The sequence below is a fragment of the Tursiops truncatus genome, chromosome 7 (assembly GCF_011762595.2).
Source record: "Tursiops truncatus isolate mTurTru1 chromosome 7, mTurTru1.mat.Y, whole genome shotgun sequence".
In the NCBI taxonomy this organism is placed as follows: Eukaryota; Metazoa; Chordata; class Mammalia; order Artiodactyla; family Delphinidae; genus Tursiops; species Tursiops truncatus.
Genome location: NC_047040.1, coordinates 34,421,780 through 34,449,652, shown reverse-complemented (window position 1 = coordinate 34,449,652; position 27,873 = coordinate 34,421,780). Strand labels below are relative to the sequence as shown.

Genomic DNA, 27,873 nt, shown 5'->3' with positions numbered 1-27,873 from the left:
ACCGGCTCCCCCGCCCCGCCCACTTTCACGAAGCCGGGAACTTCCGCGCAGGACCGGAAATAGCGCTCGCGGAGTTCCCGGGGCTGGTGAGTCTTGGGCGGGTTAAGTTTCAGCGTGAGTAGCTGAGGCCATGGCGGCGGGCTGTGGTTTACGAACCTGCTACAGCGAAAGGTGGCAGGGGAGGAGATAGGCGCAGAAAACTGGCTTGCCGCGGGAGAGCATAGCGCTCTAGAGGGGCCGGGGACTTAACTTACGGACTTATCGGCTGTGCCACCTGCGCTCTTCATTGTTCTAGAAAAGGCCTGAAGGGGGACTGAAACAAGAGGGCGCAGTTTGCAGGCTGTAAAGTGGGCCTTGTTAATGAATCTTAATAATAAATAGTGCAGACTCTAGGCCAGGCATTGTTCCCAGCTTCACGGTTAAATCTTGCAACCACGCTGTAAGCTGGGCACTATTATTTGCACCCTTCAGAGGTGGAAACCACAGAGGTAGAGTCCTCAGAGACAGCTGTGGCTTTGGGAGGCAGTCTGGTTTTAGAGTCGGTCGGTGCTCTTCCCACCATGCTCTGCCGCCTCCCATTCTCGTTAATTGTGACTTAAAGCTACTCAGCTTCGTAGGAAATGGGGAGTGTTTAGTTACTTACAATGGCTCCTTCAAATGTAACAGTAGGTAACAGAACCGGCGTGGTGGCCCATTAGAGCTTCACTTTAGGGCTTGCCAGATTTAGAAGAGTCTGGAGAGTGGAGTAGTATCAGGACGTGGAATCTGGAGAGTGGAAGTGGTATAAGGACCCTTAGAAGATCTTCCAAGACCCCAGGTTCGAGTGGTTCCACCTCACTCCAAACTGTATATTGAATAAGTGCATTAAATATTTCTTTTTTTATTATTTTATTTTATTTTTGTCTGCATTGGGTCTTCGTTGCTGCACGCAGGCTTTCTCTACTTGCGGCGAGCGTGGGCTACTCTTGGTTGCGGTGCGCAGGCTTCTCCTTGCGGTGGCTTCTCTTGTTGCGGAGCCCAGGCTCTAGGCATGCGGGCTTCAGTAGTTGTGGCTCACGGGCTCTAGAGCGAGGGCGCAATAGTTGTGGAGCACGGGCTTAGTTGTTCCATGGCCGGTGGGATCTTCCCGGACCAGGTCTGGAACCCGTGTCCCCTGCATTGGCAGGCTGATTCGTAACCACTGTGCCACCAGGGAAGTCCCAATATTAAATATTTCTGCATACAAATATTGAAAAAAATTTGCTTTTGAAATTGAGTTATGAGTATTTCATTAAATTTACAATTGACTATGCTTTCTTGTTAATTATTTTGCATACCATGAAATGCTTTTCTTCAAAAACAAAAGTGTTCATAGATACTACATTTAAGAATGGAGCAGACAGTGTTTTGTATTGGATATAGATGTCTATAAGGCTTACAGACTGTGTGGGCCCTTACATCTTCACCTCTCCCACCTCTTGATTCTGGCCTTTGTGTGGCAGGTAGCTGTTGGCTCAGGGGCAGCAGCTCCTGCCCTTTCCTGCCTTGACCCTACCCATTCACAGAGTGACTCACCTGTGCATCCCATGGTTCTGGCTGCCGATAAAACACTTAACTTTTTTTTTTTAAACTAATATATTTTTTTGAATTTTATTTTATTTATTTTTTATACAGCAGTTTCTTATTAGTTATCTACTTTATACATATTAGGGTATACATGTCAATCCCAATCTCCCAGTTCATCCTACCACCACCCATACCCCGCCACTTTCCCCCCTTGGTGTCCGTACAAAACACTTAACTTTTTAAATATGTTATTGTTACTCTTTTGATAAAGCACTTTTTAATGTCAGTATGTACCACCCTAACTCCAAATTCTGCTATGATGGGGGAAGCGGGACTGTGTCAGTCTGTATAGTAAGCATTTAGTGCTGGCCTATGTTGGTCATCCTGAGATACAGAAAAGGTAGTTTCTGTCCTCCAGTAGCTTTAGCGTAGTGGGGGAGACAGACAAACAGGAATATAATATTATGAGAATAACTAGTGCAAAAGCAGGTGGGACAGGGAGAGGGACGACACTGAAAAGGAAGGTTTGTCAAGAAAAGCTTTATTTAGGAAGTCGAAAGGGTCTTGGAAGGAAGGGTAATATTTAGAGAAATGGAGAAGGGTGGTTGAAGCACAGGTGGGGAGAACAAGAACAAGGGTGTGGGTTTCCCTGGGGGCGCAGTGGTTGGGTGTCCGCCTGCCGATGCAGGGGACACGGGTTCGTGCCCCGGTCCGGGAAGATCCCACATGCCGCGGAGCGGCTGGGCCCATGAGCCATGGCCGCTGAGCCTGTGCGTCCGGAGCCTGTGCTCTGCAGCGGGAGAGGCCACGACAGCGAGAGGCCTGCGTACCGCAAAAAAAAAAAAAAAAAAAAAAAAAAAAAAAAAAACAAGGGTGTGTGGGAGGGGGCAGGGAGGAGGAAAGGAACATAATTGTGTGTTGTGCACCAGGTTTGTGCAAGGTGACTTAAGCATATTAATCCATTTACTCCTCCAGACGGCCTGTGAGGTAAGTTATAGTGTCTCCATTTTGTAGATGAGAAAACAAGCTCAGAGAGGTTAAATGACTTACCTATGATACCATGTGCCAGTAAGTGGCAGAGCCAGTATTTGAAGCCAGGCACGTAGGACTACAGCTCTTTTGCTCATACGCTTTGCTGTCTCAAAGGTCCATTTTCTGTGTTTTGACTTCAGATACTCAGTTTTACCTGACTTCTGCATGTTGTCATCTCGTGTACGCCTGGTCCCCACGACAGTCCGCCTAATCCATTCCCTGATCTGCAGTTCTTCCCGTTCCTTCATGGATCTAAAGACTCTCCTTTCCTCCTTGAATGACTTTGCATCCCTCTCATTTGCTGAGAGTTGGGACAATGTTGGATTACTGGTGGAACCAAGCCCACCACACACTGTAAACACGCTCTTCCTAACCAATGATTTGACAGAAGAAGTGATGGAGGAGGCACTGCAGAAGAAGGCAGATCTCATTCTCTCCTACCATCCACCCATTTTCCGACCTATGAAGCGCATCACCTGGAAAACCTGGAAAGAGCGCCTGGTGATCCGGGCACTGGAGAACAGAGTCGGGATCTACTCTCCTCACACAGCCTATGATGCTGCTCCACAGGGAGTCAACAACTGGCTGGCTAAAGGGCTTGGTGAGAAGCCTCTTGTTCTTTCATATTCAGTATTTTCCCTACCAGTGCTTTGAAATTTTAGAATGTATTTCCAGTAGTGTTTTAACTGCTTTAGGGATGGGGACCATTATTCTACTTTCATATATTTTAAAATAATCTTGCTGAAATCTGGCAATTAAATTGCATTTGAAAAATGAAATTTTTATCCTTAGTGAACAAGGACAGCATAGGAAGTCTTCATTTTTGATCGAGCTTTGTGATTCCTTACTCATGTGGCACAGTGCCTGGCACTCAGGCACTCCAGAAACGCTTGTTAAACTGAACTGAAAGCTTCAAGCCTCTCCAAAATATACTTCATATGTCAATCAAATAGAGTTTTATTGAATTAGTCCTTATGCCCAGCACAATGAGGGAATTCAGCATATGTGTTTTAGCAAGTCTTTTTAGTTTACTCATTTTGGGCTGAAGCTTCTGTGATGATATAATCTGGATTACTGTGGTCAAGTAAATTATGAACATCTGCGACTTGAATCATAGTTTACATGAGTAAATTTAGTAAGCAGTCACAATTCTATATGTTATGTAAAAATTCATGAGTCAGTCTTGTCCAACTTTTTGTGATATTTACGAGTCTTCTGGAAAATCTGAAAATAAATTTGATTATGTATGTCTGTACTAAATCCCTAAATTATGGGGATTGTTGAATGTATATATAAGGGATATGTATGTGTGTGTATATTATATAAGCATCTGAGAATGAATCTTTTCAAAAATACTCATTTCTTAAAAGTTTTGCCCATAGTGGTTTATCTTTCTAATTTTTAAATAAACCCACAAAAACTCCAATTTCTGACAATTTTTTCTTTCTAGGAGTTTGCACCTCCAGGCCCATCCATGCTTCCAGAGCTCCTGACTACCCCACGGAGGGAACACACAGAGTAGAATTCAATGTTACCCACACCCAAGACCTGGACAAAGTCATTTCTGCAGTGAAAGGAATTGCAGGTGTATCTGTCACTTCTTTTTCTGCTAGGTACAATATCTTTTCCTCTTTTTGTGTATATTAATTTGTAAGAATCTTTCTTACAGATTCTATAACTCTGTTATTTAAGTTTGCAGCAAATCACTTTCCTAGGGTGGGTTTACAAAGCAGCATAATTCTCATTTGCCTGCAGGTCCCTAAGGAGAACCATGGGATCTTTTCAAAGCAAAAAAATAAAAATTTTCTATGTGGGAGAGACTATATCACACATCCTACAGTATTTCTAATCCTCCTGGCAATGTTGAAAGTTATTTTTACCTTAGGGTATGCAGATATACCCTAGTTATATGCTGATAACATAGGTTTACTTTTATCAGTTCCCAGCAAATGATGATTCCCAAACACTTGAAAAGAAAAATACATTAAAGTGCCTCTTGGAAGGTCAATCATTTATTTAATTAGGGCTGAGATACCAAAAGGTTGCTTCAGGGACATCCCTGGTGGCGTAGGAGTTAAGAATCCGCCTGCCAGTGCAGGGGACACGGGTTCGAACCCTGGTCCGGGAAGATCCCACATGCCGTGGAGCAACTAAGCCCGCATGCCACAACTACTGAAGCCCGCACACCTAGAGCCCATGCTCCGCAGCAAGAGAAGCCACTGCAATGAGAAGCCTGCATACCGTAACGAAGAGTAGCTCCCGGTTGCTGCACAGCAACAAAGACCCAATGCAGCCAAAAATAAATTAATTAATTAATTTAAAAAAAAATGTTGCTTCATTAGAGATTTTTTTGGGGGCTGATTTACCCTAATACCTACTAAAGCATCGTAAAAGACAAGTTATACAAAGCTAGGACTTAATAATTGTTAAAAAAAAACGATAGGTACAATGACTTTTTTATAAAATGGAAATCTGTTGCACGAACCTGTGTCCCCTGCATCGGCAGGCGGACTCTCAACCACTGTGCCACCAGGGAAGCCCAAAAATGACTCTTTGATGAGTGGTTTTTAAGTGTAGATACATTATAGTAAAATCGTAGTAAATGTCCTCTAATAATATTGGGGAATTCCAAGAATCTTAAGAAAAATTGTTTATAAGATTTTGCATAGGTTCCAGTCATGGTGTCTTTTACCATACTGAAATACTGTGTAAATACTGAAATTAAAATTATACAAATAAAGCATGAAAAATTTAAGCAATACAAAAGTTCTCCTTGTCCCCTCTACTCAATCCCAGTATCTTCAACTCAAGTTGTCTTTTCCTTTGTTTTCAGAGAAGTGGGTATCTTTCCAAACATGTATAGGGACACAAAGAAATGTGTAGTTTTGTCTTATTCATTGCTTTCTTAATTAAATGGTATGCTGTATTTGTCTTTTTAACTTAAGATGTCTTAGAAATCTATCCATGTATGTCTCTCTTTTTAATTGCTACACAGTGTTTATTATGAATGTACTGTAATTTCTTGAAGTATTCCTCTTCCTAACTGATGGACTTTTTAAAACACTGATGCACATTTAGTTTGGTTCCAGTTTCTCCATATTACAGGTAATATCGGGGATTTACCATTAGATTGGGGGCCAGGCATTGTTTTTGCTTTTTCTTTTCAAATCTCTACAGATGGTTCCAGTGTTGAAACTACACTTCCACATTATCTTGTAAGGTGTCTTAGTTCTAGAATTCTATGATTATATTTAGAGTATATGGTTAAATACAAAACTTTCTTGGTGCTAGTTGTTTTGGAGAGGCTCTGGGGCATTGGTTTTTTTTTTTTTTTTTTGGGCTGTGCCCCACGGCTTACAGGATCTTAGTTCCCCAACCAGGGATCCAGGGATTGAAGGGATTGAACCCGGACCCCAGCAGTGAAAGCACCGTGTCCTAACCACAGAACCACCAGGGAATTCCCAAGGGCATTGCTTTTTTTATTTTATTTATTTATTTTTTTTTAAGGGCATTGCTTTTTAAAGGGTGATTCAGGGACCTCTGAATCATTGCTAACGGGTGCTTATGAAAAATGCAGATTTTGGGCTTTATCCTAGATCTGTGTAATTAGAATGGGGTTTGCCTGAGGATCTGTCCAGGAGATTCTTGTATTCAATGATGTTTGAAAATTAACTTTTCTAGGGCTTAAAAAAAATTCAGTTTGCCCCAGCCCCATTCATAGATGTTCTGTTTTACTGGATCTATGGAAGGGTCCAGCAGCTGTTATTTTAAGAAGACAGCAGGAGATTTCTGATGCACAACCAGGACTAAGAACTGTTCTAGAACAGGGGTTTCAGAGTGAGGTCCCTGGACCAGCAACATCAGCATCACCTGGAACTTGTTAGAAAGATAAATTCTTAGCCCCCACTCGGACCTACTGAATTAGAAACTCTGGGGGTAGGGCCCAGCAGTCTGTTTTAATAAGGCCATGAGATGATTTTGATGCATGTGAAAGTTTGAGAAACACTATTCTAGAAAATAGTTTGGCTTGGAATTAAGTCCTAAATTCCATATAAATCTGATCTCCTATTATAGGAGGTTGTAAACTGTGGATTCTTTTAAATACATTGTTTATATTTATCCTAAACCAGGAAGTGACTTTTTTTCTAGGTCTGATGATGAAGAACAAACACGGCTCAGTCTGAATTGTACTCAGCAAGCTTTAATGCAGGTGGTGGCTTTTCTTTCCCAGAACAGACAATATTATCAGAAGACTGAAATTCTGTCACTGGAGAAGGTAATAAAAAACATGTTACTGTGCATTTTTGTTTGACAATTCATATGTAAATTATTAGATATAAAGTGGTGATTGAGGGCATGTCATGCCCTGGAAAGTATATTTAAAACTGGAGACGTGGGCTTTCCTGGTGGTGCAGTGGTTGAGAGTCCGCCTGCCGATGTAGGGGACACGGGTTCGTGCCCCGGTCCGGGAAGATCCCACATGCCGCGGAGCGGCTGGACCCGTGAGCCATGGCCGCTGAGCCTGTGCGTCCGGAGCCTGTGCTCTGCAACGGGAGAGGCCACAACAGTGAGAGGCCCGCGTACCGCAAAAAAAAAGAAAACAAAAAAAAAACACACAAAAAAAACGGAGACGTTTCAGGAATAAGAAAATGTTGGAACTTGTCTTAGTCCGTTCGGGCTACTATAACATGTTTGGACTGCTATAACAGAGTGCCACAGGCTGGATAGCTTATAAACAACAGAAAGTTACTTCTCACAGTTTTGGAGGCTGGAAAGTCCAAGATCATGGCACTGGTAGATTTGGAGTGGTGTCTGGTGGGAGTTCACTTTGTGGTTCAAAGATGGTGCCTTCCCTCTGTGTTCTCACATGGTGGAGGGGACTAAGGATCTCTCTGGAGCCTCTTTTCTAAAGCACTAATCCCATTCGTGTGGGTTCCAGCCTCATGACTTAAGTACCTCCTAAAGGCTACACCTCCTAATCCGTAGGTTAGGATTTCAACCTATGAATTTGAGGGGGACGGAAACATTTAGACCATAGTGGTACTTCTTCAGGATTAGAGACTCAGTTACAGGTTCAGTCTCTTATCTTATACCCTATGCCTGGACCGTTTTTATTCATCCTTTTAACTTGACAGCCGTTTGTATGATGATTCCTATGTCTTTACTTCCTGTCTCAGAATGCTTTCTTAAGGTAAAAGATAAAAAATTCTAAAAGAACCTATATTTCCAGCCACTTTCTGAACATTTTCCACTTATGACTCTTACAAGTATTTAAAATCCAATATATACAAGTATTGACCTTATCCCCATACCACGCCTTTAAATACCACTTTTTTCCGTTTTATTGGTGGCATCATCATCTATCTTATTTGCGGTTTGCACAACTCTCCCTTGCCCCTGTAAATCCAAGCCCTGCTGATTCTGTCCCTAAATCTACAAATGTTTCTCCTCTCTGTTTGCTTCGCCACCACAGTAGTTGAAACTCTCATCTTCTCTCACTTGGGATATGAGTAGTCTCCTGAGTGGGCGCCTACAGGAGACAATCCAGGCTTTTTAGCTTAGAGTGTGAAGCCCTTCATGACTGGCAAGGACCCCTGTCTCCACGTCTTCTCCATCTGCATCCCTTGCTCTGTATACCAGCTACACTGTCTGCTTTTCCATCTGCCCTGTGCGGTCTCTCCCACCTTGGCACCTTTGTACGTGATCTCTCTCTTTAGAATGCCTCTCCACATCTCACCCTGTCCCTAACCCACCACACTGCACTTGACAGCACTCCTTTTTTAACTCCTTTCTGGTCTGTCTTCGAGACCCAAGTCATTGTAGAACCTTGTTTGACTCCACTTAGTCCAAGTACCCACCTCCCCTAGTCTCAACTCATTTATTTTGTCATTCCTTTGTGCTCCCAGAAAAAAACAATACCTACTTTGTATTTAAAAACACTTTTATTTTCATTGTTTAAACATCTGCCTTCCCAGGAGACTGAGCTCCTAGAAGTCAGAGAATGTTTTTGTCAGGTTTGCATCCCCAAATTTTAGCCTGGAGCTGGTTTTATAGCAAGCTGATAATATGCGCTTTTTTTTTTTTTTTTTTGCGGTACACGGGCCTCTCACTGTCGTGGCCTCTCCTGTGGCAGAGCACAGGCTCCGGACGCGCAGGCTTACCGGCCATGGCTCACGGGCCCAGCCGCTCCACGGCATGTGGGATCTTCCTGGACCGGGGCACGAACCCCGTGTCCCCTGCATCAGCAGGCGGACTTTCACCCACTGCGCCACCAGGGAAACCCAATATGCTCGTTTTATTGATCTCGGCATTTGCTGTCTGTTCTATGGATTTGGTTTCTAGGACTGGTGATGTACAGTTTTTCTAATTTGTTTCTCTTCAGCCTCTGCTTCTACATACTGGGATGGGACGGTTATGCACCCTGGATGAGTCTGTCTCCTTGGCAACCATGATTGAGCAAATCAAAAGGCACCTAAAACTGTCTCATGTTCGCCTTGCTCTTGGAGTAGGGAAGACCTTAGGTAAATATGTCTCCTTTATTTGTCCAGTATACTCACTGATACTGTTGGGCAAAAATTGAAACTCTTGGCTGTGTCAGTATAGATGATAGAAACGTGTTAAGAAACGTGTTAGCAGCTCACAGGCGATGACTGCTTTACTTTATCGATCAGGGTGGTTGAGGTTATACTGTGATATACATCTCATTGGCCTAAACACGATTTATTTCTCAGGCACACTCCACATTCATCTCAAATCGGTGGGGGAAGTTTACTCATTGTAGACTGGTTACTGTTGCAGAGGGAGGGTCTCAAACCATCAGTTAAACATTCTAGTCTGGAAATACGTATTCTGTTCAATTCATTGTCCAGAATTACTCAACCCAGGGAGAGCATGAAGTGCAATCCTACCAATATCCAGGAAGAAAGCTGGAAATTGTGATTGTTCCAGTTACAATGCAAATCTTACATTTTACAATACTGGCAATATTTTATAGTGAGGTAGTGCTAAGTGATGTGATCCAGTGCAGTTTCTGAGTTTTGTAGCCACTGCCTTTTCTCTTGGCTTTCCCCAGTATTTTGGGTAACAAAAGGAACGGACAGAACATTTGTTGGACCCCTGCAGTGAGCCTAGCACTGTACCTAGTGTCCTGAGTATGTGAGTTCCCACTGCAGCGAGTAGAGCGCAGGTGTTATGAGTGTGGAATCTGAACGCCTTGGGTTCACGTTTGTCCTGTCTGCTGCATGACTTGGACAGGCTGTTTACCCTGTGTCCTGGTAGCCTCGTCTGTAAAAACTGCAGAAATAATAAAACCTAACTCATCGAGGTGGTGGTATCATTCATGTGACTGGCACACATTAAGTGCAGTAAATGCTGGCCATCGTTAGCTGTCTGGGAGGTGTTATTATTCCCATTGTACAGGTGAAAAAAATTGAGGTTTGGAAAGAAACTTATCCAAAGTCCGCAGCTAGATCAAACAACTCATGAGTGTTTGTTTCCAAAAAGCGTTGGTGGCAGAGATGGGATTGGACTTCTGACCAGCTCCAGTGCCACTCTTTTGAAATACCACTAATGAAGTGTCCATTCTAGAAACCTAAGTGCTAAACACTTATTGACTTTTGGCTTGAAAGATTCTGTATTTCACTCTTCAGAGGATGCTCTTTCAGGATCAATACGATATTAAAAAAAATGTGTGTCAAATCCATTCACAGCATCCTCTAACTAGCCCTTTTAGTTCCTTAGCTTCCTTACCTGGGAACAGAGAGTTACCTGCTTACCTCTCACTGTTACCTGGAGACCCGGGTGAGGTTGCTTTACTGAGTAGCATTGCAGTGAAGCCCAAAGCCTAGTGCTAATAGTGGTTGATACTCTTCAGGGGTGCCTTATGTGGGCTTCTGCAGCAACGTACATCTGAAGGAATAATAATGCTGCCTTGGGTTAGCTCTGCAATGCCAAGGAATAGTCTGTTTGCCTATGTGAAGATGTTTTTTATTATTTTTTAAAACTTGGTAAGCAAAATTCACGTACTGGTGATGAGACTAGGAGTGAAATCTGCATTACACTTAGGATTCTCTGTACAAATTATAATATTAAAATGAAGGGGAATTATAAAGTAGTGGCCTCTTGTTTCCTTTATCTGGAAGAGTCCGCAGTCAAAGTCGTGGCCGTGTGTGCTGGTTCTGGGAGCAGTGTCCTTCAGGGAACAGAGGCCGACCTCTACCTCACAGGTAGGACAGCCTTTGGATCTTTTTTCTACCCTTTTCTTGTGCATCCCTTCCCTACTTTGGTTTATTTTTTTTCAAGTTAAAAAATAGCATAGGGCTTCCCTGGTGGTGCAGTGGTTGAGAGTCCACCTGCCGATGCAGGGTACATGGGTTCGTGCCCCGGTCCGGGAAGATCCCACATGCTGCAGAGCGGCTGGGCCCATGAGCCATGGCCGCTGGGCCTGTGCGTCCGGAGCCTGTGCTTCGCAACTGGAGAGGCCACAACAGTGAGAGGCCCGCGAACCCCCAAAAAAAAAAAAAAAAAAAAAAAAAAAAAAAGCATATTTTAGGACATCATCTGACATATAGATGGATCTAATAATAGCAGGCTTTAGGACAGCATCTGACATATAGATGGATCTGTTACTTGAACCTGAAATAAATAGGGACTATGCCAAAATTGGGAACATACCATATTCTTTGTGGAGGGGAAAAAATCGTTAAACAATTAGATTATCTAAAAAACTGATGTTCCACTTATTTAACCTAACTTCTTCCTAAACATGATTTTCTCAGATTTCATATGTAAGTTAATGGGACACTTTCTACCTTGTCATCTTAGGTAGAAAATGGTTCCTCTTACTCAGCCCTAAAGACAATCATCAGTTTCTATCAGTTGTAACTCCAAAATCTTTCTAGAACTTTTCTCTGTATCTCCATCCGGGCATCCTCTACCTGAAGTACTTCATCAAGCTTCTAATCTTAATCTTCTACACACTCCCACAAACTTAACTTTCAAAAGTACAAATATGATGGTGGATAATATTATCCAGGCTAAAAACCCTTCAGTGATCTCCTTCAGCTGTCCTGGTGAAGCCTAAATGTTTCATCCTCTTTCATGCAGCCTTTGCTCATGCTGTTTTCCCTGGCTAAGATGTCTTCTCTTTGCCCCACCGGACCCGCAGGCTCAGCGGCCATGGCTCACGGGCCCAGCCGCTCCGCGGCATGTGGGATCTTCCCAGACCGGGGCACGGACCCGCGTCCCCTGCATCGGCAGGCGGACTCTCAACCACTGTGCCACCAGGGAAGCCCTGCCCCTTTCTTAAACTTCTAGTGGTAAAAGCTCAGAGACACCTCCCCTGAGAAGCTTTTTCTTGACAGTGTCCAGCTCCTGCCCCTGGTGGTCATGACTTCCTCTCCCGATTCCTGTCACTTTGTTCTTAACCTACAGTATGCATTTCTTATTGGACGTTAATTGTTTGGCTCCCAGGCTTTATACTCTGTCCTTGTGGGTAATACCTAACTGGTAACTTGGCCCATCATTCCTCCAAGGAGTTGGAGGCACTTTGTACACTGCTGCTACCAGCGGTATTTCCACCTCTGCGCCTCCTGAGGGTTAGGAGACTGGGGGTTAAAGATTACTTTTCCCACTTCTAGGACTAGACTCAAGGGTCTTAAGCCCCTGGCTGTTCCTTTGGCTACCCTCCATAATGGGGCCCTCCATTACTAAGGCTTCTCCTGCCACCCACACCCATGCCTTATTGTCTGGCACACCCCCTTACAGAGGCTGCTGCACTTGAAACATTGTCACATCCCTAAGTATAGAGGTGCAGCATCTGAGCAAGCATGATGTATTTTTTGAACCAACTAAAAATGTATGTGACCATTACCTGTTTTCTTTTCTATCCTTCAAAAGAGGTAAGATTTTTATAAGCCCTCAAATTTATACCAGATTGAAATAAACTTTCAGTGTATAGGCAATTTGATATCTTACAACATGGTGTTTCTATTTTAAAATTTTAACATTTTACTTTGAAGGAATTTCAGACGTATAGAAAAGTTGCAAGAATAGTACAATGAACTCCTGTATACCCTTCACCTAGATTACTAATGGTTATATTTTGCCACATTTGTACATTTTCTCTCTCTCTAACATATCATACAATATATGTGTATATATTTGTGTATGCATACCTATATTTATATATTTACATGTTTCCTCCCAAACCATTTTGTAATAAATTGCAGATACGGTGACATTTTACCCCTAAATACCTCAGCATTGTATCTCCTAAGAACAAGGATGTTCTCTTATATGACCATGTTGTGATGATTTCAGGTTGATACCCAATCCATGATCACACACTACCTCTGGAATAGTTCTACACTTTGTCTTCAGAGCATTGACATTTTTGAAGAGTGTAGGCCATTTGCTTTGTTGTATATCTCTCAGTTTGGAGTGTCTGTTTCTTCATAAATAATGACTTTTTAAATTAGTTTTTTTATTATAAAAGCAATATGTACATAAGATAAATTCACACAGTTCCAAAATGTTAAAATGTCCTTCCTATCTTGTTAGTTGGGGAAACAGAAAATATCTTCTTATCTGGCTAACTTAAGATGTCTACGGTCTGTGAGGCATCACTTTGAATATAACTTCAGGGATGGGAAGCCCTAGCCAATAGACCGGTTTCATCACCCTTCCTTTGAGCTTGATGTGTTAGGTCATAAAGGGTAATATCCTAGAAAGACCAGCAGATGGCGAGATTGCTCCTTGCAAATATGAATTGTCTTTGATTTGCTTTTTCTTTCCCATAGCTGCCATCCTGAGCCAGCCTTTCTTTCCTTTGTCTTCTGGTGTTACTGCAGGGTCTTTATGGATTTTTCCACTTCCATGCCTTCTCCAGCCAGTGCATTTATAATAGTCCAGGCAGCCAGATTGTCTTTCCTAAAGCATGACTTCTAACTGAGCCACCCTAGTGTCTTTTTCTCCTTTTACTTTTTCTCTACTGTTACTTAGATTAAGATGTTTTAAAAGGTACCTGAATAAAAACTATTCCTTATAATGAAATGATGCATATTTGGGTAGGGGGGAGTGTGGGGAATTGAAGATTTGGGCAGGGGGGCTTTTTTTTCTAAGAACCATTTTTTTAATGCGTTTATGTCTTTTATTTCAAAATTATGCTTTTTATGAACAAGCCAAATTGTGCATAATATATTTTTGCTTTTAAGTTGGAAGTCATCAGATTCATACATGGTGTTTTTTAAAATTCAAAACATTTGAGTTTTCCCAAAATCTTTTCACAAAAGATGAGATCCTCTTCCACCAGTAACTTCTAGGTGTTTTGCCTAAGTCAAAGGAAAATACCTAGGCGTTTTGCCTAAGTCAAAGGAAAATACCTTGCTTTTAATTTAGAAATAACCTTAAGTTCATTTCATCCTTATGAATTAGACTACGGTTGATGCTGAAAATTTTGGTACTCACAAAGTGTAAAGGAGTCTCTGGGAAGTAAGCCTAGGATTTTCTTTTTTTTAAAGATTTATTTATTCATTTTATATTTTATTATTGCTGCGTTGGGTCTTTGTTGCTGTGCACGGGCTTTCTCTAGTTGCGTCGAGTGGGGGCTACTCTTCGTTGCAGTGTGTGGGCTTCACATCACTGTAAGCCTAGGATTTTCTTGAGGTATTTGTTATTTAATAGTTACATAAGAAAGAAACTTTTTGAAAGCCCCATTTTACTTAGCAATGGTCATTTATTTTATTGTGGAAACATTTTGAATGGGTGTTTCTACAGGTCTAGTTATGGCAGTATTAGATACTGTTGGATGTGTGAATTTGGTTACTTGCCTTGGATCTGCCAAGGAGAAAGAATTTGGAATTCCGTATCTCTTTTTAAATTGGAGGACATGTAAGAAACATGCATATAACTTTCTAGATTTATATGTAAAGTTCTGGTGTACTACATTTGCTTCATACAGAATGCAAAGTTGGTATTTCTGCTGTTATGGTTCAGCATTCCTCAGACTCTGTGTCTAATATTTAAATATTTATTCTTTCTTTTGTTGGCAGGTGAGATGTCCCATCATGATGTTCTAGATGCTGCTTCCCAAGGAATAAATGTGATCCTCTGTGAACATAGCAACACTGAACGAGGCTTTCTTTCTGATCTTCGAGATATGCTGGATGCTTACTTGGAGAATAAGATTAATATTATCGTGTCAGAAATAGACAGGGACCCTCTTCATGTGGTATAATGCATGCAGGAACAACCAGATGACACAATCTGCAAGTCGAACGGCTCCCAGCTCAAATGCATCACATGAATCAGTGGGGTATCCTTCTGAAAGAATGTCTTAGAAGGTACATTATCATTTCTGGTTTCTTGATCTGCTTCACCAGATGTTCTGTAGCTCGGAAGGTAAAAACAATAATATAATTACCATTAAAGAACAATTATTATAAAGAACAAATTAAAGAATATATTGTATAATATGTATTCATTATAACCTCTAGGAAAGATGGAGTAAACCTGTTTACTTAACATTCTTGGGAAATATCAGTAGCTCAAGTAATCATCTCCTTAGCTTAATTATAGATGGGATGTGTCATTCTATATCTCTCTGTCCTTAGTTATTTTAAAAATATACTTTTCCAAAAAAAATATATATATACATATAAACTTTAAAACTTGGGATTAGAACACCTGTATATAGGTAGTAGCCTCTGGAGGGTGATAAGGTCTATCTGTATGTTTCTGTTCCTAGATCACTAACCTCCCACCTAAATTTCAGAATCAGGATGAGATTTATCAGGATGAGTTTTTTGGGTTTTTTTGGCCATGCTGTGCCACATGCAGGATCTTAGTTCCCCGACCAGGGATCAAACCAGTGCCCCCTGCAGTGGAAGCATGGCGTCTTAACCACTGGACGGCCAGGGAAGTCCCTCAGGATGAGTTTTGCTTTTTGTTTTAAATATACATGATCATTATTCATGTAATTATTGCTTTATTGCTTTTTAGGTAACTCACCTGTAATTTTATTAGTAATGTATTCAATATAAAGATGGTTAACTTTCAAAATAATGTTAGTGAGTACTTATACAGTATTAATTTTGTGCCAGGCACTCTTCTAGGTGCTTTATAAACACTTTCAATCCTTTATAAACAAGCATATAAGTATTGTTACTCCCATTTTACAGATGAGGAAACTGAAACAGAGGTTAAGTAGTTTGCCCAAGGCCACGTAGCTAGGAAGTAATGGAGTTAGTTAGGACACAAACTCAGGCAGTCTGGCTCCAGAGCCTGTGTGCTTAACTACAGTGTATCTTAATCAAATACATTGATGACAGAACTGATATAAGAGGTATGGAAGAAATCCTGAAGGGAAAAAAAAATCCATTTTAACTGTGATTTTCTCTGGGGGGTATGATGAGAGGTTTTTTTTTTTAATATATATATATATACATTTTGGCTGCGTTGGGTCTTCATTACTGCGCGTGGGCTTTCTCTAGTTGCGGCGAGCGGGGGCTACTCTTCGTAGCGGTGTGTGGTCTTCTCACTTCGGTGGCCTCTTTAGTTGAGGAGCACGGGCTCTAGGCACGCAGGCTTCAGTAGTTGTGGCGCACGAGCTTAGTTGCTCTGTGGCATGTGGGATCTTCCTGGACCAGGGATCAAACCCATGTCCCCTTCATTGGCAGGCGGATTCTCAACCACTGCGCCACCAGGGAAGTCCCCATTTTTTCTTTTTAATGCTTTTATACGTATTTCCAATTTCTCCACTGAGCATGTTACTATGGTAATGGCAAAAGCAAATCTTTTAAAATACTATTTGTCTAAGATGAGAAGCATAGAATTTTATATTTCCTTTGTAGGATCCTCTTCCTACCAATCTTTTTTCTCCTGGAGGCTTTGGGATCCTAACTTATAAATTATTCTTGGTGGTTCATCTGTAATACTGATTCACTACAGAAATAATAGGAGTGAGCCTTATGAAATGCCCCCCAGTTAGAGTTGGAGGAGCCACCAAGAAAGGTGGGAGAACAGCTAAGTGTCAGAAGCCAGGAAGTAGAAAGCTTCAATGAGATGGTCAGCTTTGTCAAAGTAGAGAGAATGAGATGATAGCAGCTTTGAGAGACTGTCTTAATGGTATTTGCTTCATTCATTCATTCACTGTTCACTTTCTGTGTGCTGGGCCCATAGAGATGTGGGGAGGATAGGACAGGAATTTGGATGACGGTTACAATAAACTCTTAAGTAACTATGATAAAGATATGCATAGGGTTTATAGGGAAGGTCTTCTGGGGAAAGGGGGTAGAATTCAGTCAAGAGGGACAGCTTGAACAAGTGCACTAAGTAGAGAAACAGCACAGCACATTGAAAATCCCAAGGAATTAATTCATGTAGACCCAAGTAATTACTGTCATGGTGGAAAGCGCAACGCAGGGAAGGTATGGTCAGAGGTGATGACAAAGAAATAAACTGAGGCCAGTAGCTCTCAAACCCTCCTTTTTTTCTTTATAGCACACTCAAGGTGTGATGTGATTTCATCTGTAACTGACTGATGACGGCAGTGAGGATCTCAGTGAAGTAATTTTATGTTAAATCCAGTTTCTTTACTGGCATGCTAGCATTTCTAAATAATTAAAAAGACCCCCAAACACATCCTATGCAGGATTTATTTTTATTTTTTTCTTCCTGTGCAGTTTTTAAAAAAGTACCACTCAAGATTATTTACTTTCAGCTGTCAAATTTTCTGAACTGTTAACTTTAACATGTTGATCGCTTAGTTGTATACATCATTGCTTTCCATACCTTTTAATGTGTACCAGAACATCTGGAGATTTAGTTAAAATGCAGATTGATTCAGATGCCTGAGTAAGGGCCCAAGCATTTCTTAAGTTCCCAGGAGATGCTGATGCTGCCATTTTGAGGACCACACTTTGGGTAGCAAAAGTAAAGATGCTAAAGGTATTTAGGGGACCTAAATACTTAAGACTTGAGGCCCAAGTGATATATGCCAAAATAATGAAAATTTGGTAATGAGCTTTGTTATACTCATGCTTAAAGTTATATTTTCCATAGTGTTAGTTATTTCAAATTTACTTTATTCAACACATTAAGGATACTGTAATTTTTAATGCTGTTAAAACCTCAACTAGATATTTCACATCACATTTTCATATTCTCTCAACTGCCTAGCCTAGAGCCTTCTAAGTAAGTTCTCAGCAAACATGAATTAACATGGCTTAACAGCAATTTGAAAAATTAAAGTATGGGAGACTCTCCTAAGGGAGAGACATCAAATAATTACAAAAAGCCTGAGAAAGTCATTTACATGACAGTTTATCCCTTGGCTTTTAGGAGACACAGTCTGTGATGAGGCAGACTCTCATGACTCACTGTTATATCTGAGAGCCACTCAGGACTAAGCTGGAAGAGTCACCTCACCTCCTAGAATGTAGGAAAATACATTGTGAACTTGCTACTGGCTCCAGGTTTGAATTGGTTGGGGGGAAGAATACAGTTGACCCTTAAACAATGTGGGGTTTAGGAGTGCTGACCTGCACAGTAAAAAAATCCAAGTATAACTTATAGTTGGCTCTCCCTGTGTATGCTGTTTCTCTTTATATATCCGTGGGTTCAACCAACCGTGGATTGTGTAGTACTGTAGTGTTTACTATTGGAAAAAACCTGCATTTAAGTGGACCCACACAATTCGAACCTGTGTTGTTCAAGGGTCAACTGTAGATTTCTAAAGTTTTGTTAGTAATTTTTTTTTTTAAGTAAAACCTATGCACCATCCCTCGAACTTACTGATCTTTTGTATGAATGACATGTTCACATATTAAAATGGCAAACATGATGCTAAGAAAGTTAAATTTCTGGAGTATCACAAGAACTGGTTTAGAACTCCCTGCCTAAGGAATTCAGTATTATGCCAAGTTTGTAGAGCGTAACTGTCTGTCCTGCATCCCCTGTGCCTTTTTTGGCCTATTTTAGCCATTTTATTAAGAAGCCAGAAAAATTTTTCAAGGTTTCAGGTCTGTTCAGTCTTGCGAGAAGCGAGTAACAGCAGAAGTTTGGAGCCTTAGCGATCAAACTGATAGAGCTGAAACAACACTGACGTTGAAACAAGGTAACGAAGAACATGTAATTCTGTCAAGATCACCATCAGAACTGTGAGATGCACTCATAAAACTTTTGAAGCACTTCAAGATATCTTTAGTAAAAAAAACCCAGTACTATAAATGAAAAAAAATGGTTATATCCAAATTGGTTTCTTTATTAATAGTAAAGACTATTCACACATACTGCTTGCAAACAGTATAGACACAAAAATTATAAAAATAAACCAGTAGATATTTAAGGGCAAATGCAAAGTTTGCACATTAGGTCATTAAAGATTTCATATACTTTTTTTTTTTTTTTTTGCGGTACGCGGGCCTCACAGCTGTGGCCTCTCCCGTTGTGGAGCACAGGCTCTGGACGCGCAGGCTCAGCGGCCATGGCTCACGGGCCCAGCCGCCCCGCGGCACGTGGGATCTTCCCGGACCGGGGCACGAACCCGCGTCCCCTGCATCGGCAGGCGGACTCCCAACCACTGCGCCACCAGGGAAGCCCCTCATATACTTTTTTATACTGTAAGTTATAATAAACTAAATATATTAAGCAAAAAACAAAAACAAGGTGCAAACCAGCAAGCATCATATGCCACCATTTGTGTTTTTAAAATGAGAAATACAGACAAATACCCTTAGATGTGCATAGAATACCTTGGGAAGAATGCTTAAACCGCTGTTAATGGCTGCCTAAGGGACTGGATCGGGATGGTAAGGAAAATCACTTTTCATTGCATATCCTTTGGTACAATTAAACAATTTTAGAATCCTATTCATGTATAAATTTAAAATTTTGATTAGTAATTATGCTTAAGACTAAACCCCTTAATGCATGGATTTAAAATAAAATTACTTCATTATATGACACAAAGAAATGGTTTTAAGAATTCTGATCATTTTGGGAAATATTTTCATAAAAGGGGTTTACAAGATGAGAAATGGGTGAGAAATGCTGATGCAGTATATTACAGTGATATTTTAATGAAGAATTTCATTTCCAAGTATGAAATAGTTCAGGGAGTATGTGAAGACTATGAGCTGACTCCAGTGGCCGAGATTAACCTTCTTGTCTTTCCTAAGAGAAAAAAAGGCTTGAGTATTTAGGAGGTTTGAAATTGTCATTTTAAGGAAAAAAACTGAAATGTCTTACAGTGAATTTTAGGCCTACTTGATAGAGAAATCAAATTCATTTAAGGCCAGCCATTAATATGCTGCTCATCTGCATGTTATTCAAGAAAAGAAAAACATGTTGATATACAAGAATAGTTAAATTTTTATTTCCTGTTGCCTTGAAAAAATAACTAAAATGAAATTCAGGTTTGTGTTTCTCTAGCCTGGCTTCTAACTTGTATCCTGAAGGTGACGGCACAGACATTAAGTGTCCTGAGCAGCACGATCTGTTACTGTTCACGTGCTTTCTGGGATGGGCATACACCCTATATACTCTTTTATGTTTTTCCTACTCTCCCAACTGAATGGCATCATGCTCCTTCTTCCTCTATCAGCATGTAGCCTAAATACAAAAGGAGAAAGCTGAACTACCTACTTTCCCCCAATCTTACACCTTTTGTTAAGCCATTTCAGAAACAGTAAGAGATGATCTGCCTTCTCTATTATACTCTTCAATTCTGACACATGGAATAGCAAATAAAGCCGATTTACTTGATGCTGCAACGTCTTTGTACTTCCACACTCCGGAACAAGCACATTTGCAGATAGCTCCAGGAGTGTTAAAGGCCCTCGAAAAATTAGGAATATCATCTCTGGTATAAAAGAATTCAAAACATCCAGCTCCAAATAGTCCCTGAGCACACTGTTCCTTCCAGCAAGAAGTCTCCAGAGAGGTAATGAATGAAAGGCACATTTTCTCCAACTTGAGGACCACTGCATAGTACTAGGATGGTACAGCAGCCAGGCTAATAATCAAGGTTCTAATTGATGACATTCCCCCTCCCAATTTTAAATCTTGTACATTGGAAAAAGAGTCTAATATTGGATGTAAACACAACATTTTAGACTAGAGGAGTGGCAGCTGGGGTACAACTCTTCCACAGAAGATTCAAGAGTACAGGAGAGCTTCAAAATTCCTCTTCTTCCTTCTCTAAGAAATCAGTCAATGTTCCATTGTCAACAGGAATTAATAAATATTCCACTCCATCAGTTCCCTAAAAGATGTAAGAATACCCTGGATGTTAGTCATTCGTAAGAGATATATTTGAATCCTGTTGTAGGTTAAACAAAAAACTGATTTGATTTCATTAATATTTTATATAAAGGTATAAAAATTAAGGCCAGAGGGCACACAGGCATATATATCTATTAAATACACTGAATTTATAGTTAAGCCGCTTTATAGTGGAAAAGACTGAAGGATGAGAAGGTGGGTATTTTATTTTCCACCTTCCTGCTCTTTCTAAAATCTTATACCACTGATTTCTCTGTTCTTTTAGTCCCTGTTCAACTGGATCCTTCCCATTGGCTATAGGTTCGGGTATCTCCCATTTTAAAATAACCCTCACTAGATTCCTCGTTCTTCTCCATCCGTCCTATAACCCTGGTACCTTTCCAGAAGAGTTGTCTATAAATGGTGGTCTCCACTTCCTTGCTTTTCACTCAACCCAGGCCAGCCTACCTACTGCCACCATTATCATGTCACCAGAAGAGCTTTTGCTTAGCCCACCAAGGAATTCCAGTTTCCTAAATTCATTATGTATCTTCAGTCTTTGTCTTTTTGGCCTCTCGGCAGCTCCTGAGACTGCTGACCTTTATTTTTTTTTTTGGCTGCACCACGCAGCACGTGGGATGTGGGATCTTAGTTCCTTGACCAGGGATCAAACTCGTGCCCACTGTGTTGGAAGCGTGGAGTCTAAACCACTGGACCACCAGGGAAGTCCCTGACCGTTCTTTCTTAAAACACGCTTCTCTTGGCTTCTGTGACAACTTCGTTTTCTTCTTGGCTCTGTGGCTGTTTCACCTCTGCAGGCTTATCTTCTACTTGGCCGTTAAGTGTCACACTGCTAGGCTTAGTTCTTGGCCCTCTAATCTCACTATATGTCCTCCCTCTAGATAGTCTCACCAATGCCTGGTTTCAGTTATAACTTAAATATGTAGGAATCATAACCTTGTATCTCTAGCCCAGATCTTTTCTCTGGTATCTTGTCCCAGGAATCCAAATGCCTAGCTGACATCTCTACTCGGAAATCTCAGAAGAACCTCAAACAGAGTTAAGTCCAAACATATAAGACCATGAACTCATGCTATGTCTCCCCCAAAATGTTGCTCTTCCAGCTTCTCATCCAGTGATCCCACCACCTCTCTGGATGTGCAAGCCAGAAACCAGGAATCACTCTTGACACCTTCCTTTCCCTTGGCTCCCGTATCCAATCTATCATCAATTCTTGTCAATTTTGAATCCAACCACTCTTCTCTCTTTACCTTAGTCCAGATTACCATCAGGCGGCTAACACCTTTCTAGCTGGTCTCTGTGCCTTGACTTCTGGCAATCCCCATCTTACCCTGCCCCATTCCACTCTCCATACCATTGTCAGAACAATTTTTTAAATGACTCCCCATTATTTCAGAATAAAGATTAAAACCCTTTCCTTGGCCTAAAAGTCATGCACAGTCTAGCCCTTTTCAGCCTCATTTGTGTCATGCTGGCTGCCTTTTGTTCTGGGGCCTCTTTACATGCTGTTCCTGCCTAGAATTCTCTTCCCTTCCCTGTCTGACTAGTTATCTCCTAGTCTTCCTAGGTCTCAGCTCAGTGGTCTCTTCTGATACCCATAACTAGGTCAAATCCACCTACTGTAATATGCTCTTTCAGAACCACGTCCCTTCTGATCACAGGACTCACCACAGTTTAAACTTTACGTGTGTGTGATTATTTGGCAAATGTCCATCTCCTCCATTAGACTTTAAGATTTATGAGAAAAGAAATTAGGTTTTTGCTAACTTCTGTATCCTAATGCTTAGTGAAATATCTCATATAAAGTTAGTGCTCAATAAATATAGACTGGATTAATGATAGGGTAGAAGGAAGAGAGGGAGAAGGAAATAGGGTTATTTGACTCATTTCTAATGGCCCGTGACTCTGGATTAGAAGTCGTAAGTCTCCTGCTCTACTCTGAAGCAGAGTACTTTTACCTTCTCTCTGTCTACACAACTCAAATGGCACACTGCCTAAATGGATCCTTGTGACCCATCAGGCAACCTCAGTTTCATAATCAGGCATACTTGTCCTTAAGTAAATGAGATACACTAATCGTGGCACACAATGCTACAGCAGCAAAGTCTCACCTTCTTTGTTCTTATAAGCTTGTGGTCCCTAAATTCAGTTAATTGGGCCCGAAGTGTCAGATCACTATTGACGAGGAATGCCTCCCGACACTGCTGGTAAAAGTCTTGAAAAGAAAGTCCTGGAGAGTTCAAAAGATAATGTGAACGTAAGTCAGTATTTAAGACATGACCCCATATATGGATACCCATGCCGAAGAACACAGAAAAAAAGTGCTATTACCAAAGTATGTCAAAGCAGCCAGTAAGTGTTGAAGTAAGTATCTCTGGAAGAAGCAAAGCTAGGGAATACTTAGGTGTTATGTACTGTGGCTTACATTCTTAAAAGAGAACTGACTGGTTGAAAGCAGTCAACTGTGGCCAAGTATGACATAATCCCATGGACAGTTTTAAACAGCGTGAATAAAGGTGACTTTTTTTTAAAGAGGGAACTAGTAAGTCAAATGAGAGCTGAATGATTATTAAAATGTGTGTTTAAATTTAACACATTATTTCACTCAAGGGGAAGAAAATCTAAGATGCCCAGCATATGAAATATATGTATTTGAAAGACACACATCCATAGGTGGCACAGGAAATTTTAAAATTAAGCTGGATTTGTCTTTCAATTTGTACTGGCAAACAGCCTATTCAGCAGTGTATCTGTAGGGCTGCTTGAAAATTTTCGATATGGCAGACACGATATCACAGAGCAAACCATTTATTCACTGCTGTGAAAAACTGCAGTGCTATTATTAGATTCTAGAAAAAATAATTTATGGGATGAAACAAAAAGTCACACAATTTAATATCATAAATATTGGATATCATGGGGCTTCCCTGGTGGTGCAGTGGTTAAGAATCCACCTGCCAATGCCGGGGACATGGGTTCGAGCCCTGGTCCGGGAAGATCCCACGTGCCATGGAGCAACTAAGCCCGTGTGCCACAACTACTGAGCTTGCACTCTAGAGCCCACGAGCCACAACTACCGAGCCCACGTGCCATAACTACTGAAGCCCGTGCGCCTAGAGCCCGTGCTCCCAACAAGAGAAGCCACCGCAATGAGAAGCCTGCACACCACATAGAAGAGTAGCCCCCGCTCGCCGCAACCAGAGAAAACCTGCGCGCAGCAACGAAGACCCAATGCAGCCAAAAATAAAATAAATAAATTTAAAAATATATAGTGGATACCAATGTAATAAGGGTTATCCTGGTTATCCAGCTGATACTTTATTAGTAGCCTGAAAATCCCCCTAGGGAAAAAAAACAAACAGAAATTCAAATCCACAATGTTAACATTCAAAGATAACAGCTAATAGTAAAATACACAAAGAGTGTGAAACACCTGGCCTGTCTGTATTACCTTCTGTTCCTTTCTCAAGGAACATCGTATCCTGGTCTACTTAAAAAGGAGAAGCTTTTTTATTTCCTTTTAAAGAAAATCTAGGAGTACAGCTGACCCTTGAACAGCACGGGTTTGAACTGCGTGGGTCTACTTATGCGTGGATATTTTTCAACAGTAAACACTACAGTACCACACAGCCCCCAGTGAGTTGAACCTGCGGATGCGGAGGGACTGCGGATATGGAGGGCTGACTGTAAGTTAGGCACGGATTGACCCCCACGTTGTTCAGGGTCAACTTGTGTTTTTTTAGACTACAGGTTGGTCCACTATAGAAAACTTGTAATATATAATAAAAACTAAAGAGGAAAATATTAACCCCATAACCTTAAAATAACAGCCACTAATATTTGATGTGGAGATCATACGTGCATATGCTGCTTTCTCAAGTCTTTGTGGAACAAGGCAGTGTGAAAACATAAATTCATGCATTTACATATGGTACACACCATTTTATACCTCTCTTTTTCACTTACTGATTTTCCCATGTCTTTAAAAATTCTTCCTAAAGTTTTTAATGTCTGCTCATCTATCGTACCACAAACTGACCATTTCCCTACTGGTTTTGGATGTTCACATTACTTCCAATTTTAATTAATAAAAAATATTAATTTATTAAATTAAATACAATTATAAATAAATACTCTTTCATACTTTGGATTGTTTCTGTAAGAGTGTGTACCAAGTAGAATTATTGGGTTGGAAGCAGTGTTACACAAACCAAGTTCCCCAGAAGTCCCTGGATTTGGCAAAAATTTTAAACCTTTTGCATTTTCATTTTTATGACAGTCTAGAAGATAATTTCTATAAGCATATTTTGGATCATCTGAATGACCACTTTATAACTAAGTACTACCACTGACTACACTGCTGAATTTTGGTGAAGATTTTTTGATCAATCACATTCATACCAAGTAAAGACTAAATTACATTGGCGTGTACGGAATGAACCAAAAAAGCTTTGGAGACTAGCGCGCAGACATTTAGGTATGCCCAACTAAAAAATAATTGCATTAGAGCATTTACATTGCATGGATCCCCAAGTTTATATGTAATGACTTGCAATAGTCCATTAGGAGTAAGCATAATAGTAAAATTAAATGAACACTTTTTCTATTCCCAATTCCATCAAAAATTTTGATTAGATATTCATTTAATACATATTTCACTATTACTGCAATGATAACCTTCAAGTGTACAAAAACAGCTTTATACAGTAACAAAATTCACTGAAATTAGCATTTGAGGGTTAACATCACAAGGGAGTCTTGTGATGATAAAGTTGCGTATCTTGATTGTGGTAGTTACACAAGGCTACACGTGACAAAACTGCACAGACCTAAACACACACACATGCACAGATGGGTGCACATATCAATGGTGAAATCTGAATAAGCTCTCTGGATTATGCCAATGTCAGTCTCCTAGTTTTAACACTGCACTGTGGTATGAGTTACTGGCAGGGGGTTGGCTGGGAAAGGAATGCTCAGGACTTGCCTCTTACGTTTCTCTGTGGCCTCCTGTGAGGCTACTCAACGCCTTTTTTCAACAGGTTAATTATGCAATTTATTTTTTCCTGGCTTATGCTGTATACAACTTTCCTTAACCTTTATTAATTGCTTTTATTAATTCAGATATGCCTCTTGGTTAGGCTGCTGAAGGGCTTCACTGGAGACACTATACAAAGATGTTCAAGATTTAAGAGGATGAGCTTTGGAACCATGCAGATTTGGATCAAAATCTCTGTGCCCTTTACTATCTACCTTAGAGGAGCTGTGAGGATCAAATGAGCTATTTCACGTAAAGGGCCCTGTGTTTGAATCATAATGTTCAATATGTAATTAAAAATAACTATCAAATTTAAGTAAAATCCATCAAAATTCTGCTTTTTCCTCTATGATGAACATTGAGATGCTCTTACTCAGAAACATAAAAATCTATTAAAAACAAAAATGCTGGTACTCTTGCTTTATTATTATATTTATTATTATTATTTATTATTACTACTGAGTAGTCTGCCTAATGCATAATCCAGTACTGGCAACTATTATTACTACTATTTCTCTCAATCCTGCAAACTAAGTAAGGACTTTAGTATAGCCATTAAAACCTAGTATGGCATATCTTAAAATATATAGAGTTTTTTGAAAAAGAAACTATAGTTTTCATTCTTACCTCGCGTTAGGGGTAAGGCTTCGTAAGACATGAGTTAGGGAACTAAGTGGTAGTGATCCAGATTGTTTAACCAGAAGAGAATTCTCATAGGAGGTTTCTTCAGTATAATGACTATATGTAGTAGTTTCATACCAGAGCCAGTTATAAAGACTCTGCTTTGCATGATCCCACACTAGAGTACATGATCAAAGAAAACAAGAATTACTAATTATTTTCATATTGTCTTGTTACTAGATTCCACTCTAGGAAAGAACAGAAAGCATTAAATAAAAAGTGAATCCTGAAAATTTTCATTTTTGCTATTTCCCCATCCAAATCAGTACCTCACAATCTAATTTCACTGTCAATCAACATCTGAATCTTTATTTGTATATTAAATACAAGTTATTAGCACTACCAAGGCATTCTTTTAAAAATTTTAATAATTTAACATTTTATTTTATAGGATTATCACAAAGTCTGAATTAAATGCATAAAATAAATGTTGCAATTCCACAAAGAAGAGTAGAAAGAAACCAAAATAATAGTTGGGTCTCCTCTCCTTCATGAAACTTTAGCTGTAAAACACACCCTTTACTATGTAAATTTTTATTTCCAAGAATTATGTTCTAAATCAGATTAAGGACACCTATATTTTTGGCAACTATGTCTTTAAACACACAACAAAGGAAAAGCATACTTTAAAACAATAAAAATGCTGTGACAACATTAAGAAAATTAATTTTCAAAGACTGATATCTCAAGAAGGAAAAATAGTAATATTTAACTTACTGAGAGGAGCATTGAGGTGATCAATAGATGCTATAAGGTATATATTACGTAAAGATGACAACTGTCCAATAATCTGCTGGCTTTTGTCTCCTCTCAACATTTGGCTATCCAAATTGTGGATAAGAAGAAAGAGTTCTAAAGAAGATTCTAAAAGGAAAGAGAATGCAATTATTATTTTCAGTGAGTACTTGTGAAGCCCCCTACCACATGCAGGGACTGTATTAAAGAATATATCAAAGTAGCACAGGACAAAAGAACTATTGCTTAGGTGTATGCAATTTATTTGAGAAGCTATGTCAGTCATTCATAAAACAGGCAAGACATTATTATAGTCTTTAAAAAAAAAAGAAATTCATTGGAAATCAGTAGACACTGGAGCAGTTAGAGACTTAACCAGAATGGTTAACACTTGAATCAGACCATGAAGAAACCAGTTTTAATACGGCATAGGAAATAAGGCAAGATACATATCGGATTGGAGGTGAATCTGTGCATGTTGAATTGCAAGGTGGGATAAAGGAGGGAGTCGTCCCCTCCTCCAAAAAAAAGAGTTCTCATTAAGCATTAAGAGAGAATAT

The 27,873-nt window shown here is 40.2% G+C and overlaps 2 protein-coding genes across 8 annotated transcripts in view; one reads left to right on the top strand and one right to left on the bottom strand.

Moving 5' to 3' along the window:
• The first annotated feature begins 1 nt into the window (after position 1).
• On the top strand, positions 2-16,021 carry NIF3L1 (NGG1 interacting factor 3 like 1). 3 transcript variants are annotated; one of them, XM_019939173.3, is made up of 7 exons: positions 2-86; positions 2,718-3,178; positions 4,028-4,190; positions 6,727-6,853; positions 8,960-9,098; positions 10,719-10,802; positions 14,628-16,021. In XM_019939173.3, the coding sequence occupies exons 2-7, from the start codon at positions 2,743-2,745 to the stop codon at positions 14,810-14,812; spliced, it is 1,134 nt and encodes a 377-aa protein (XP_019794732.1). In that variant the 5' UTR covers positions 2-86; positions 2,718-2,742; the 3' UTR covers positions 14,813-16,021. The 3 variants fall into 3 exon arrangements, with proteins under 3 accessions (XP_019794732.1, XP_019794733.1, XP_019794731.1); XM_019939172.3 differs by lacking the exon at positions 2-86 and adding an exon at positions 96-817; XM_019939174.3 differs by lacking the exons at positions 2-86; positions 10,719-10,802 and adding an exon at positions 94-817.
• ORC2 (origin recognition complex subunit 2) overlaps positions 14,080-27,873 on the bottom strand; it is a 55,364-nt gene continuing 41,570 nt past the window's right edge. For 3 of the 5 annotated variants that reach the window (XM_019939166.3, XM_019939169.3, XM_019939170.3), the window contains 5 exons: positions 27,296-27,442; positions 26,525-26,696; positions 24,139-24,200; positions 22,971-23,089; positions 18,818-20,839 (listed from right to left, as the gene is read on the bottom strand). In XM_019939166.3, the coding sequence (XP_019794725.1) occupies positions 20,753-20,839; positions 22,971-23,089; positions 24,139-24,200; positions 26,525-26,696; positions 27,296-27,442 (587 nt within the window). In that variant the 3' untranslated portion in view covers positions 18,818-20,752. Of the gene's footprint in view, positions 14,963-18,817; positions 20,840-22,970; positions 23,090-24,138; positions 24,201-26,524; positions 26,697-27,295; positions 27,443-27,873 lie in introns of those variants that run through there. The other 2 variants (XM_019939167.3, XM_033859907.2) reach the window with 2 other exon arrangements.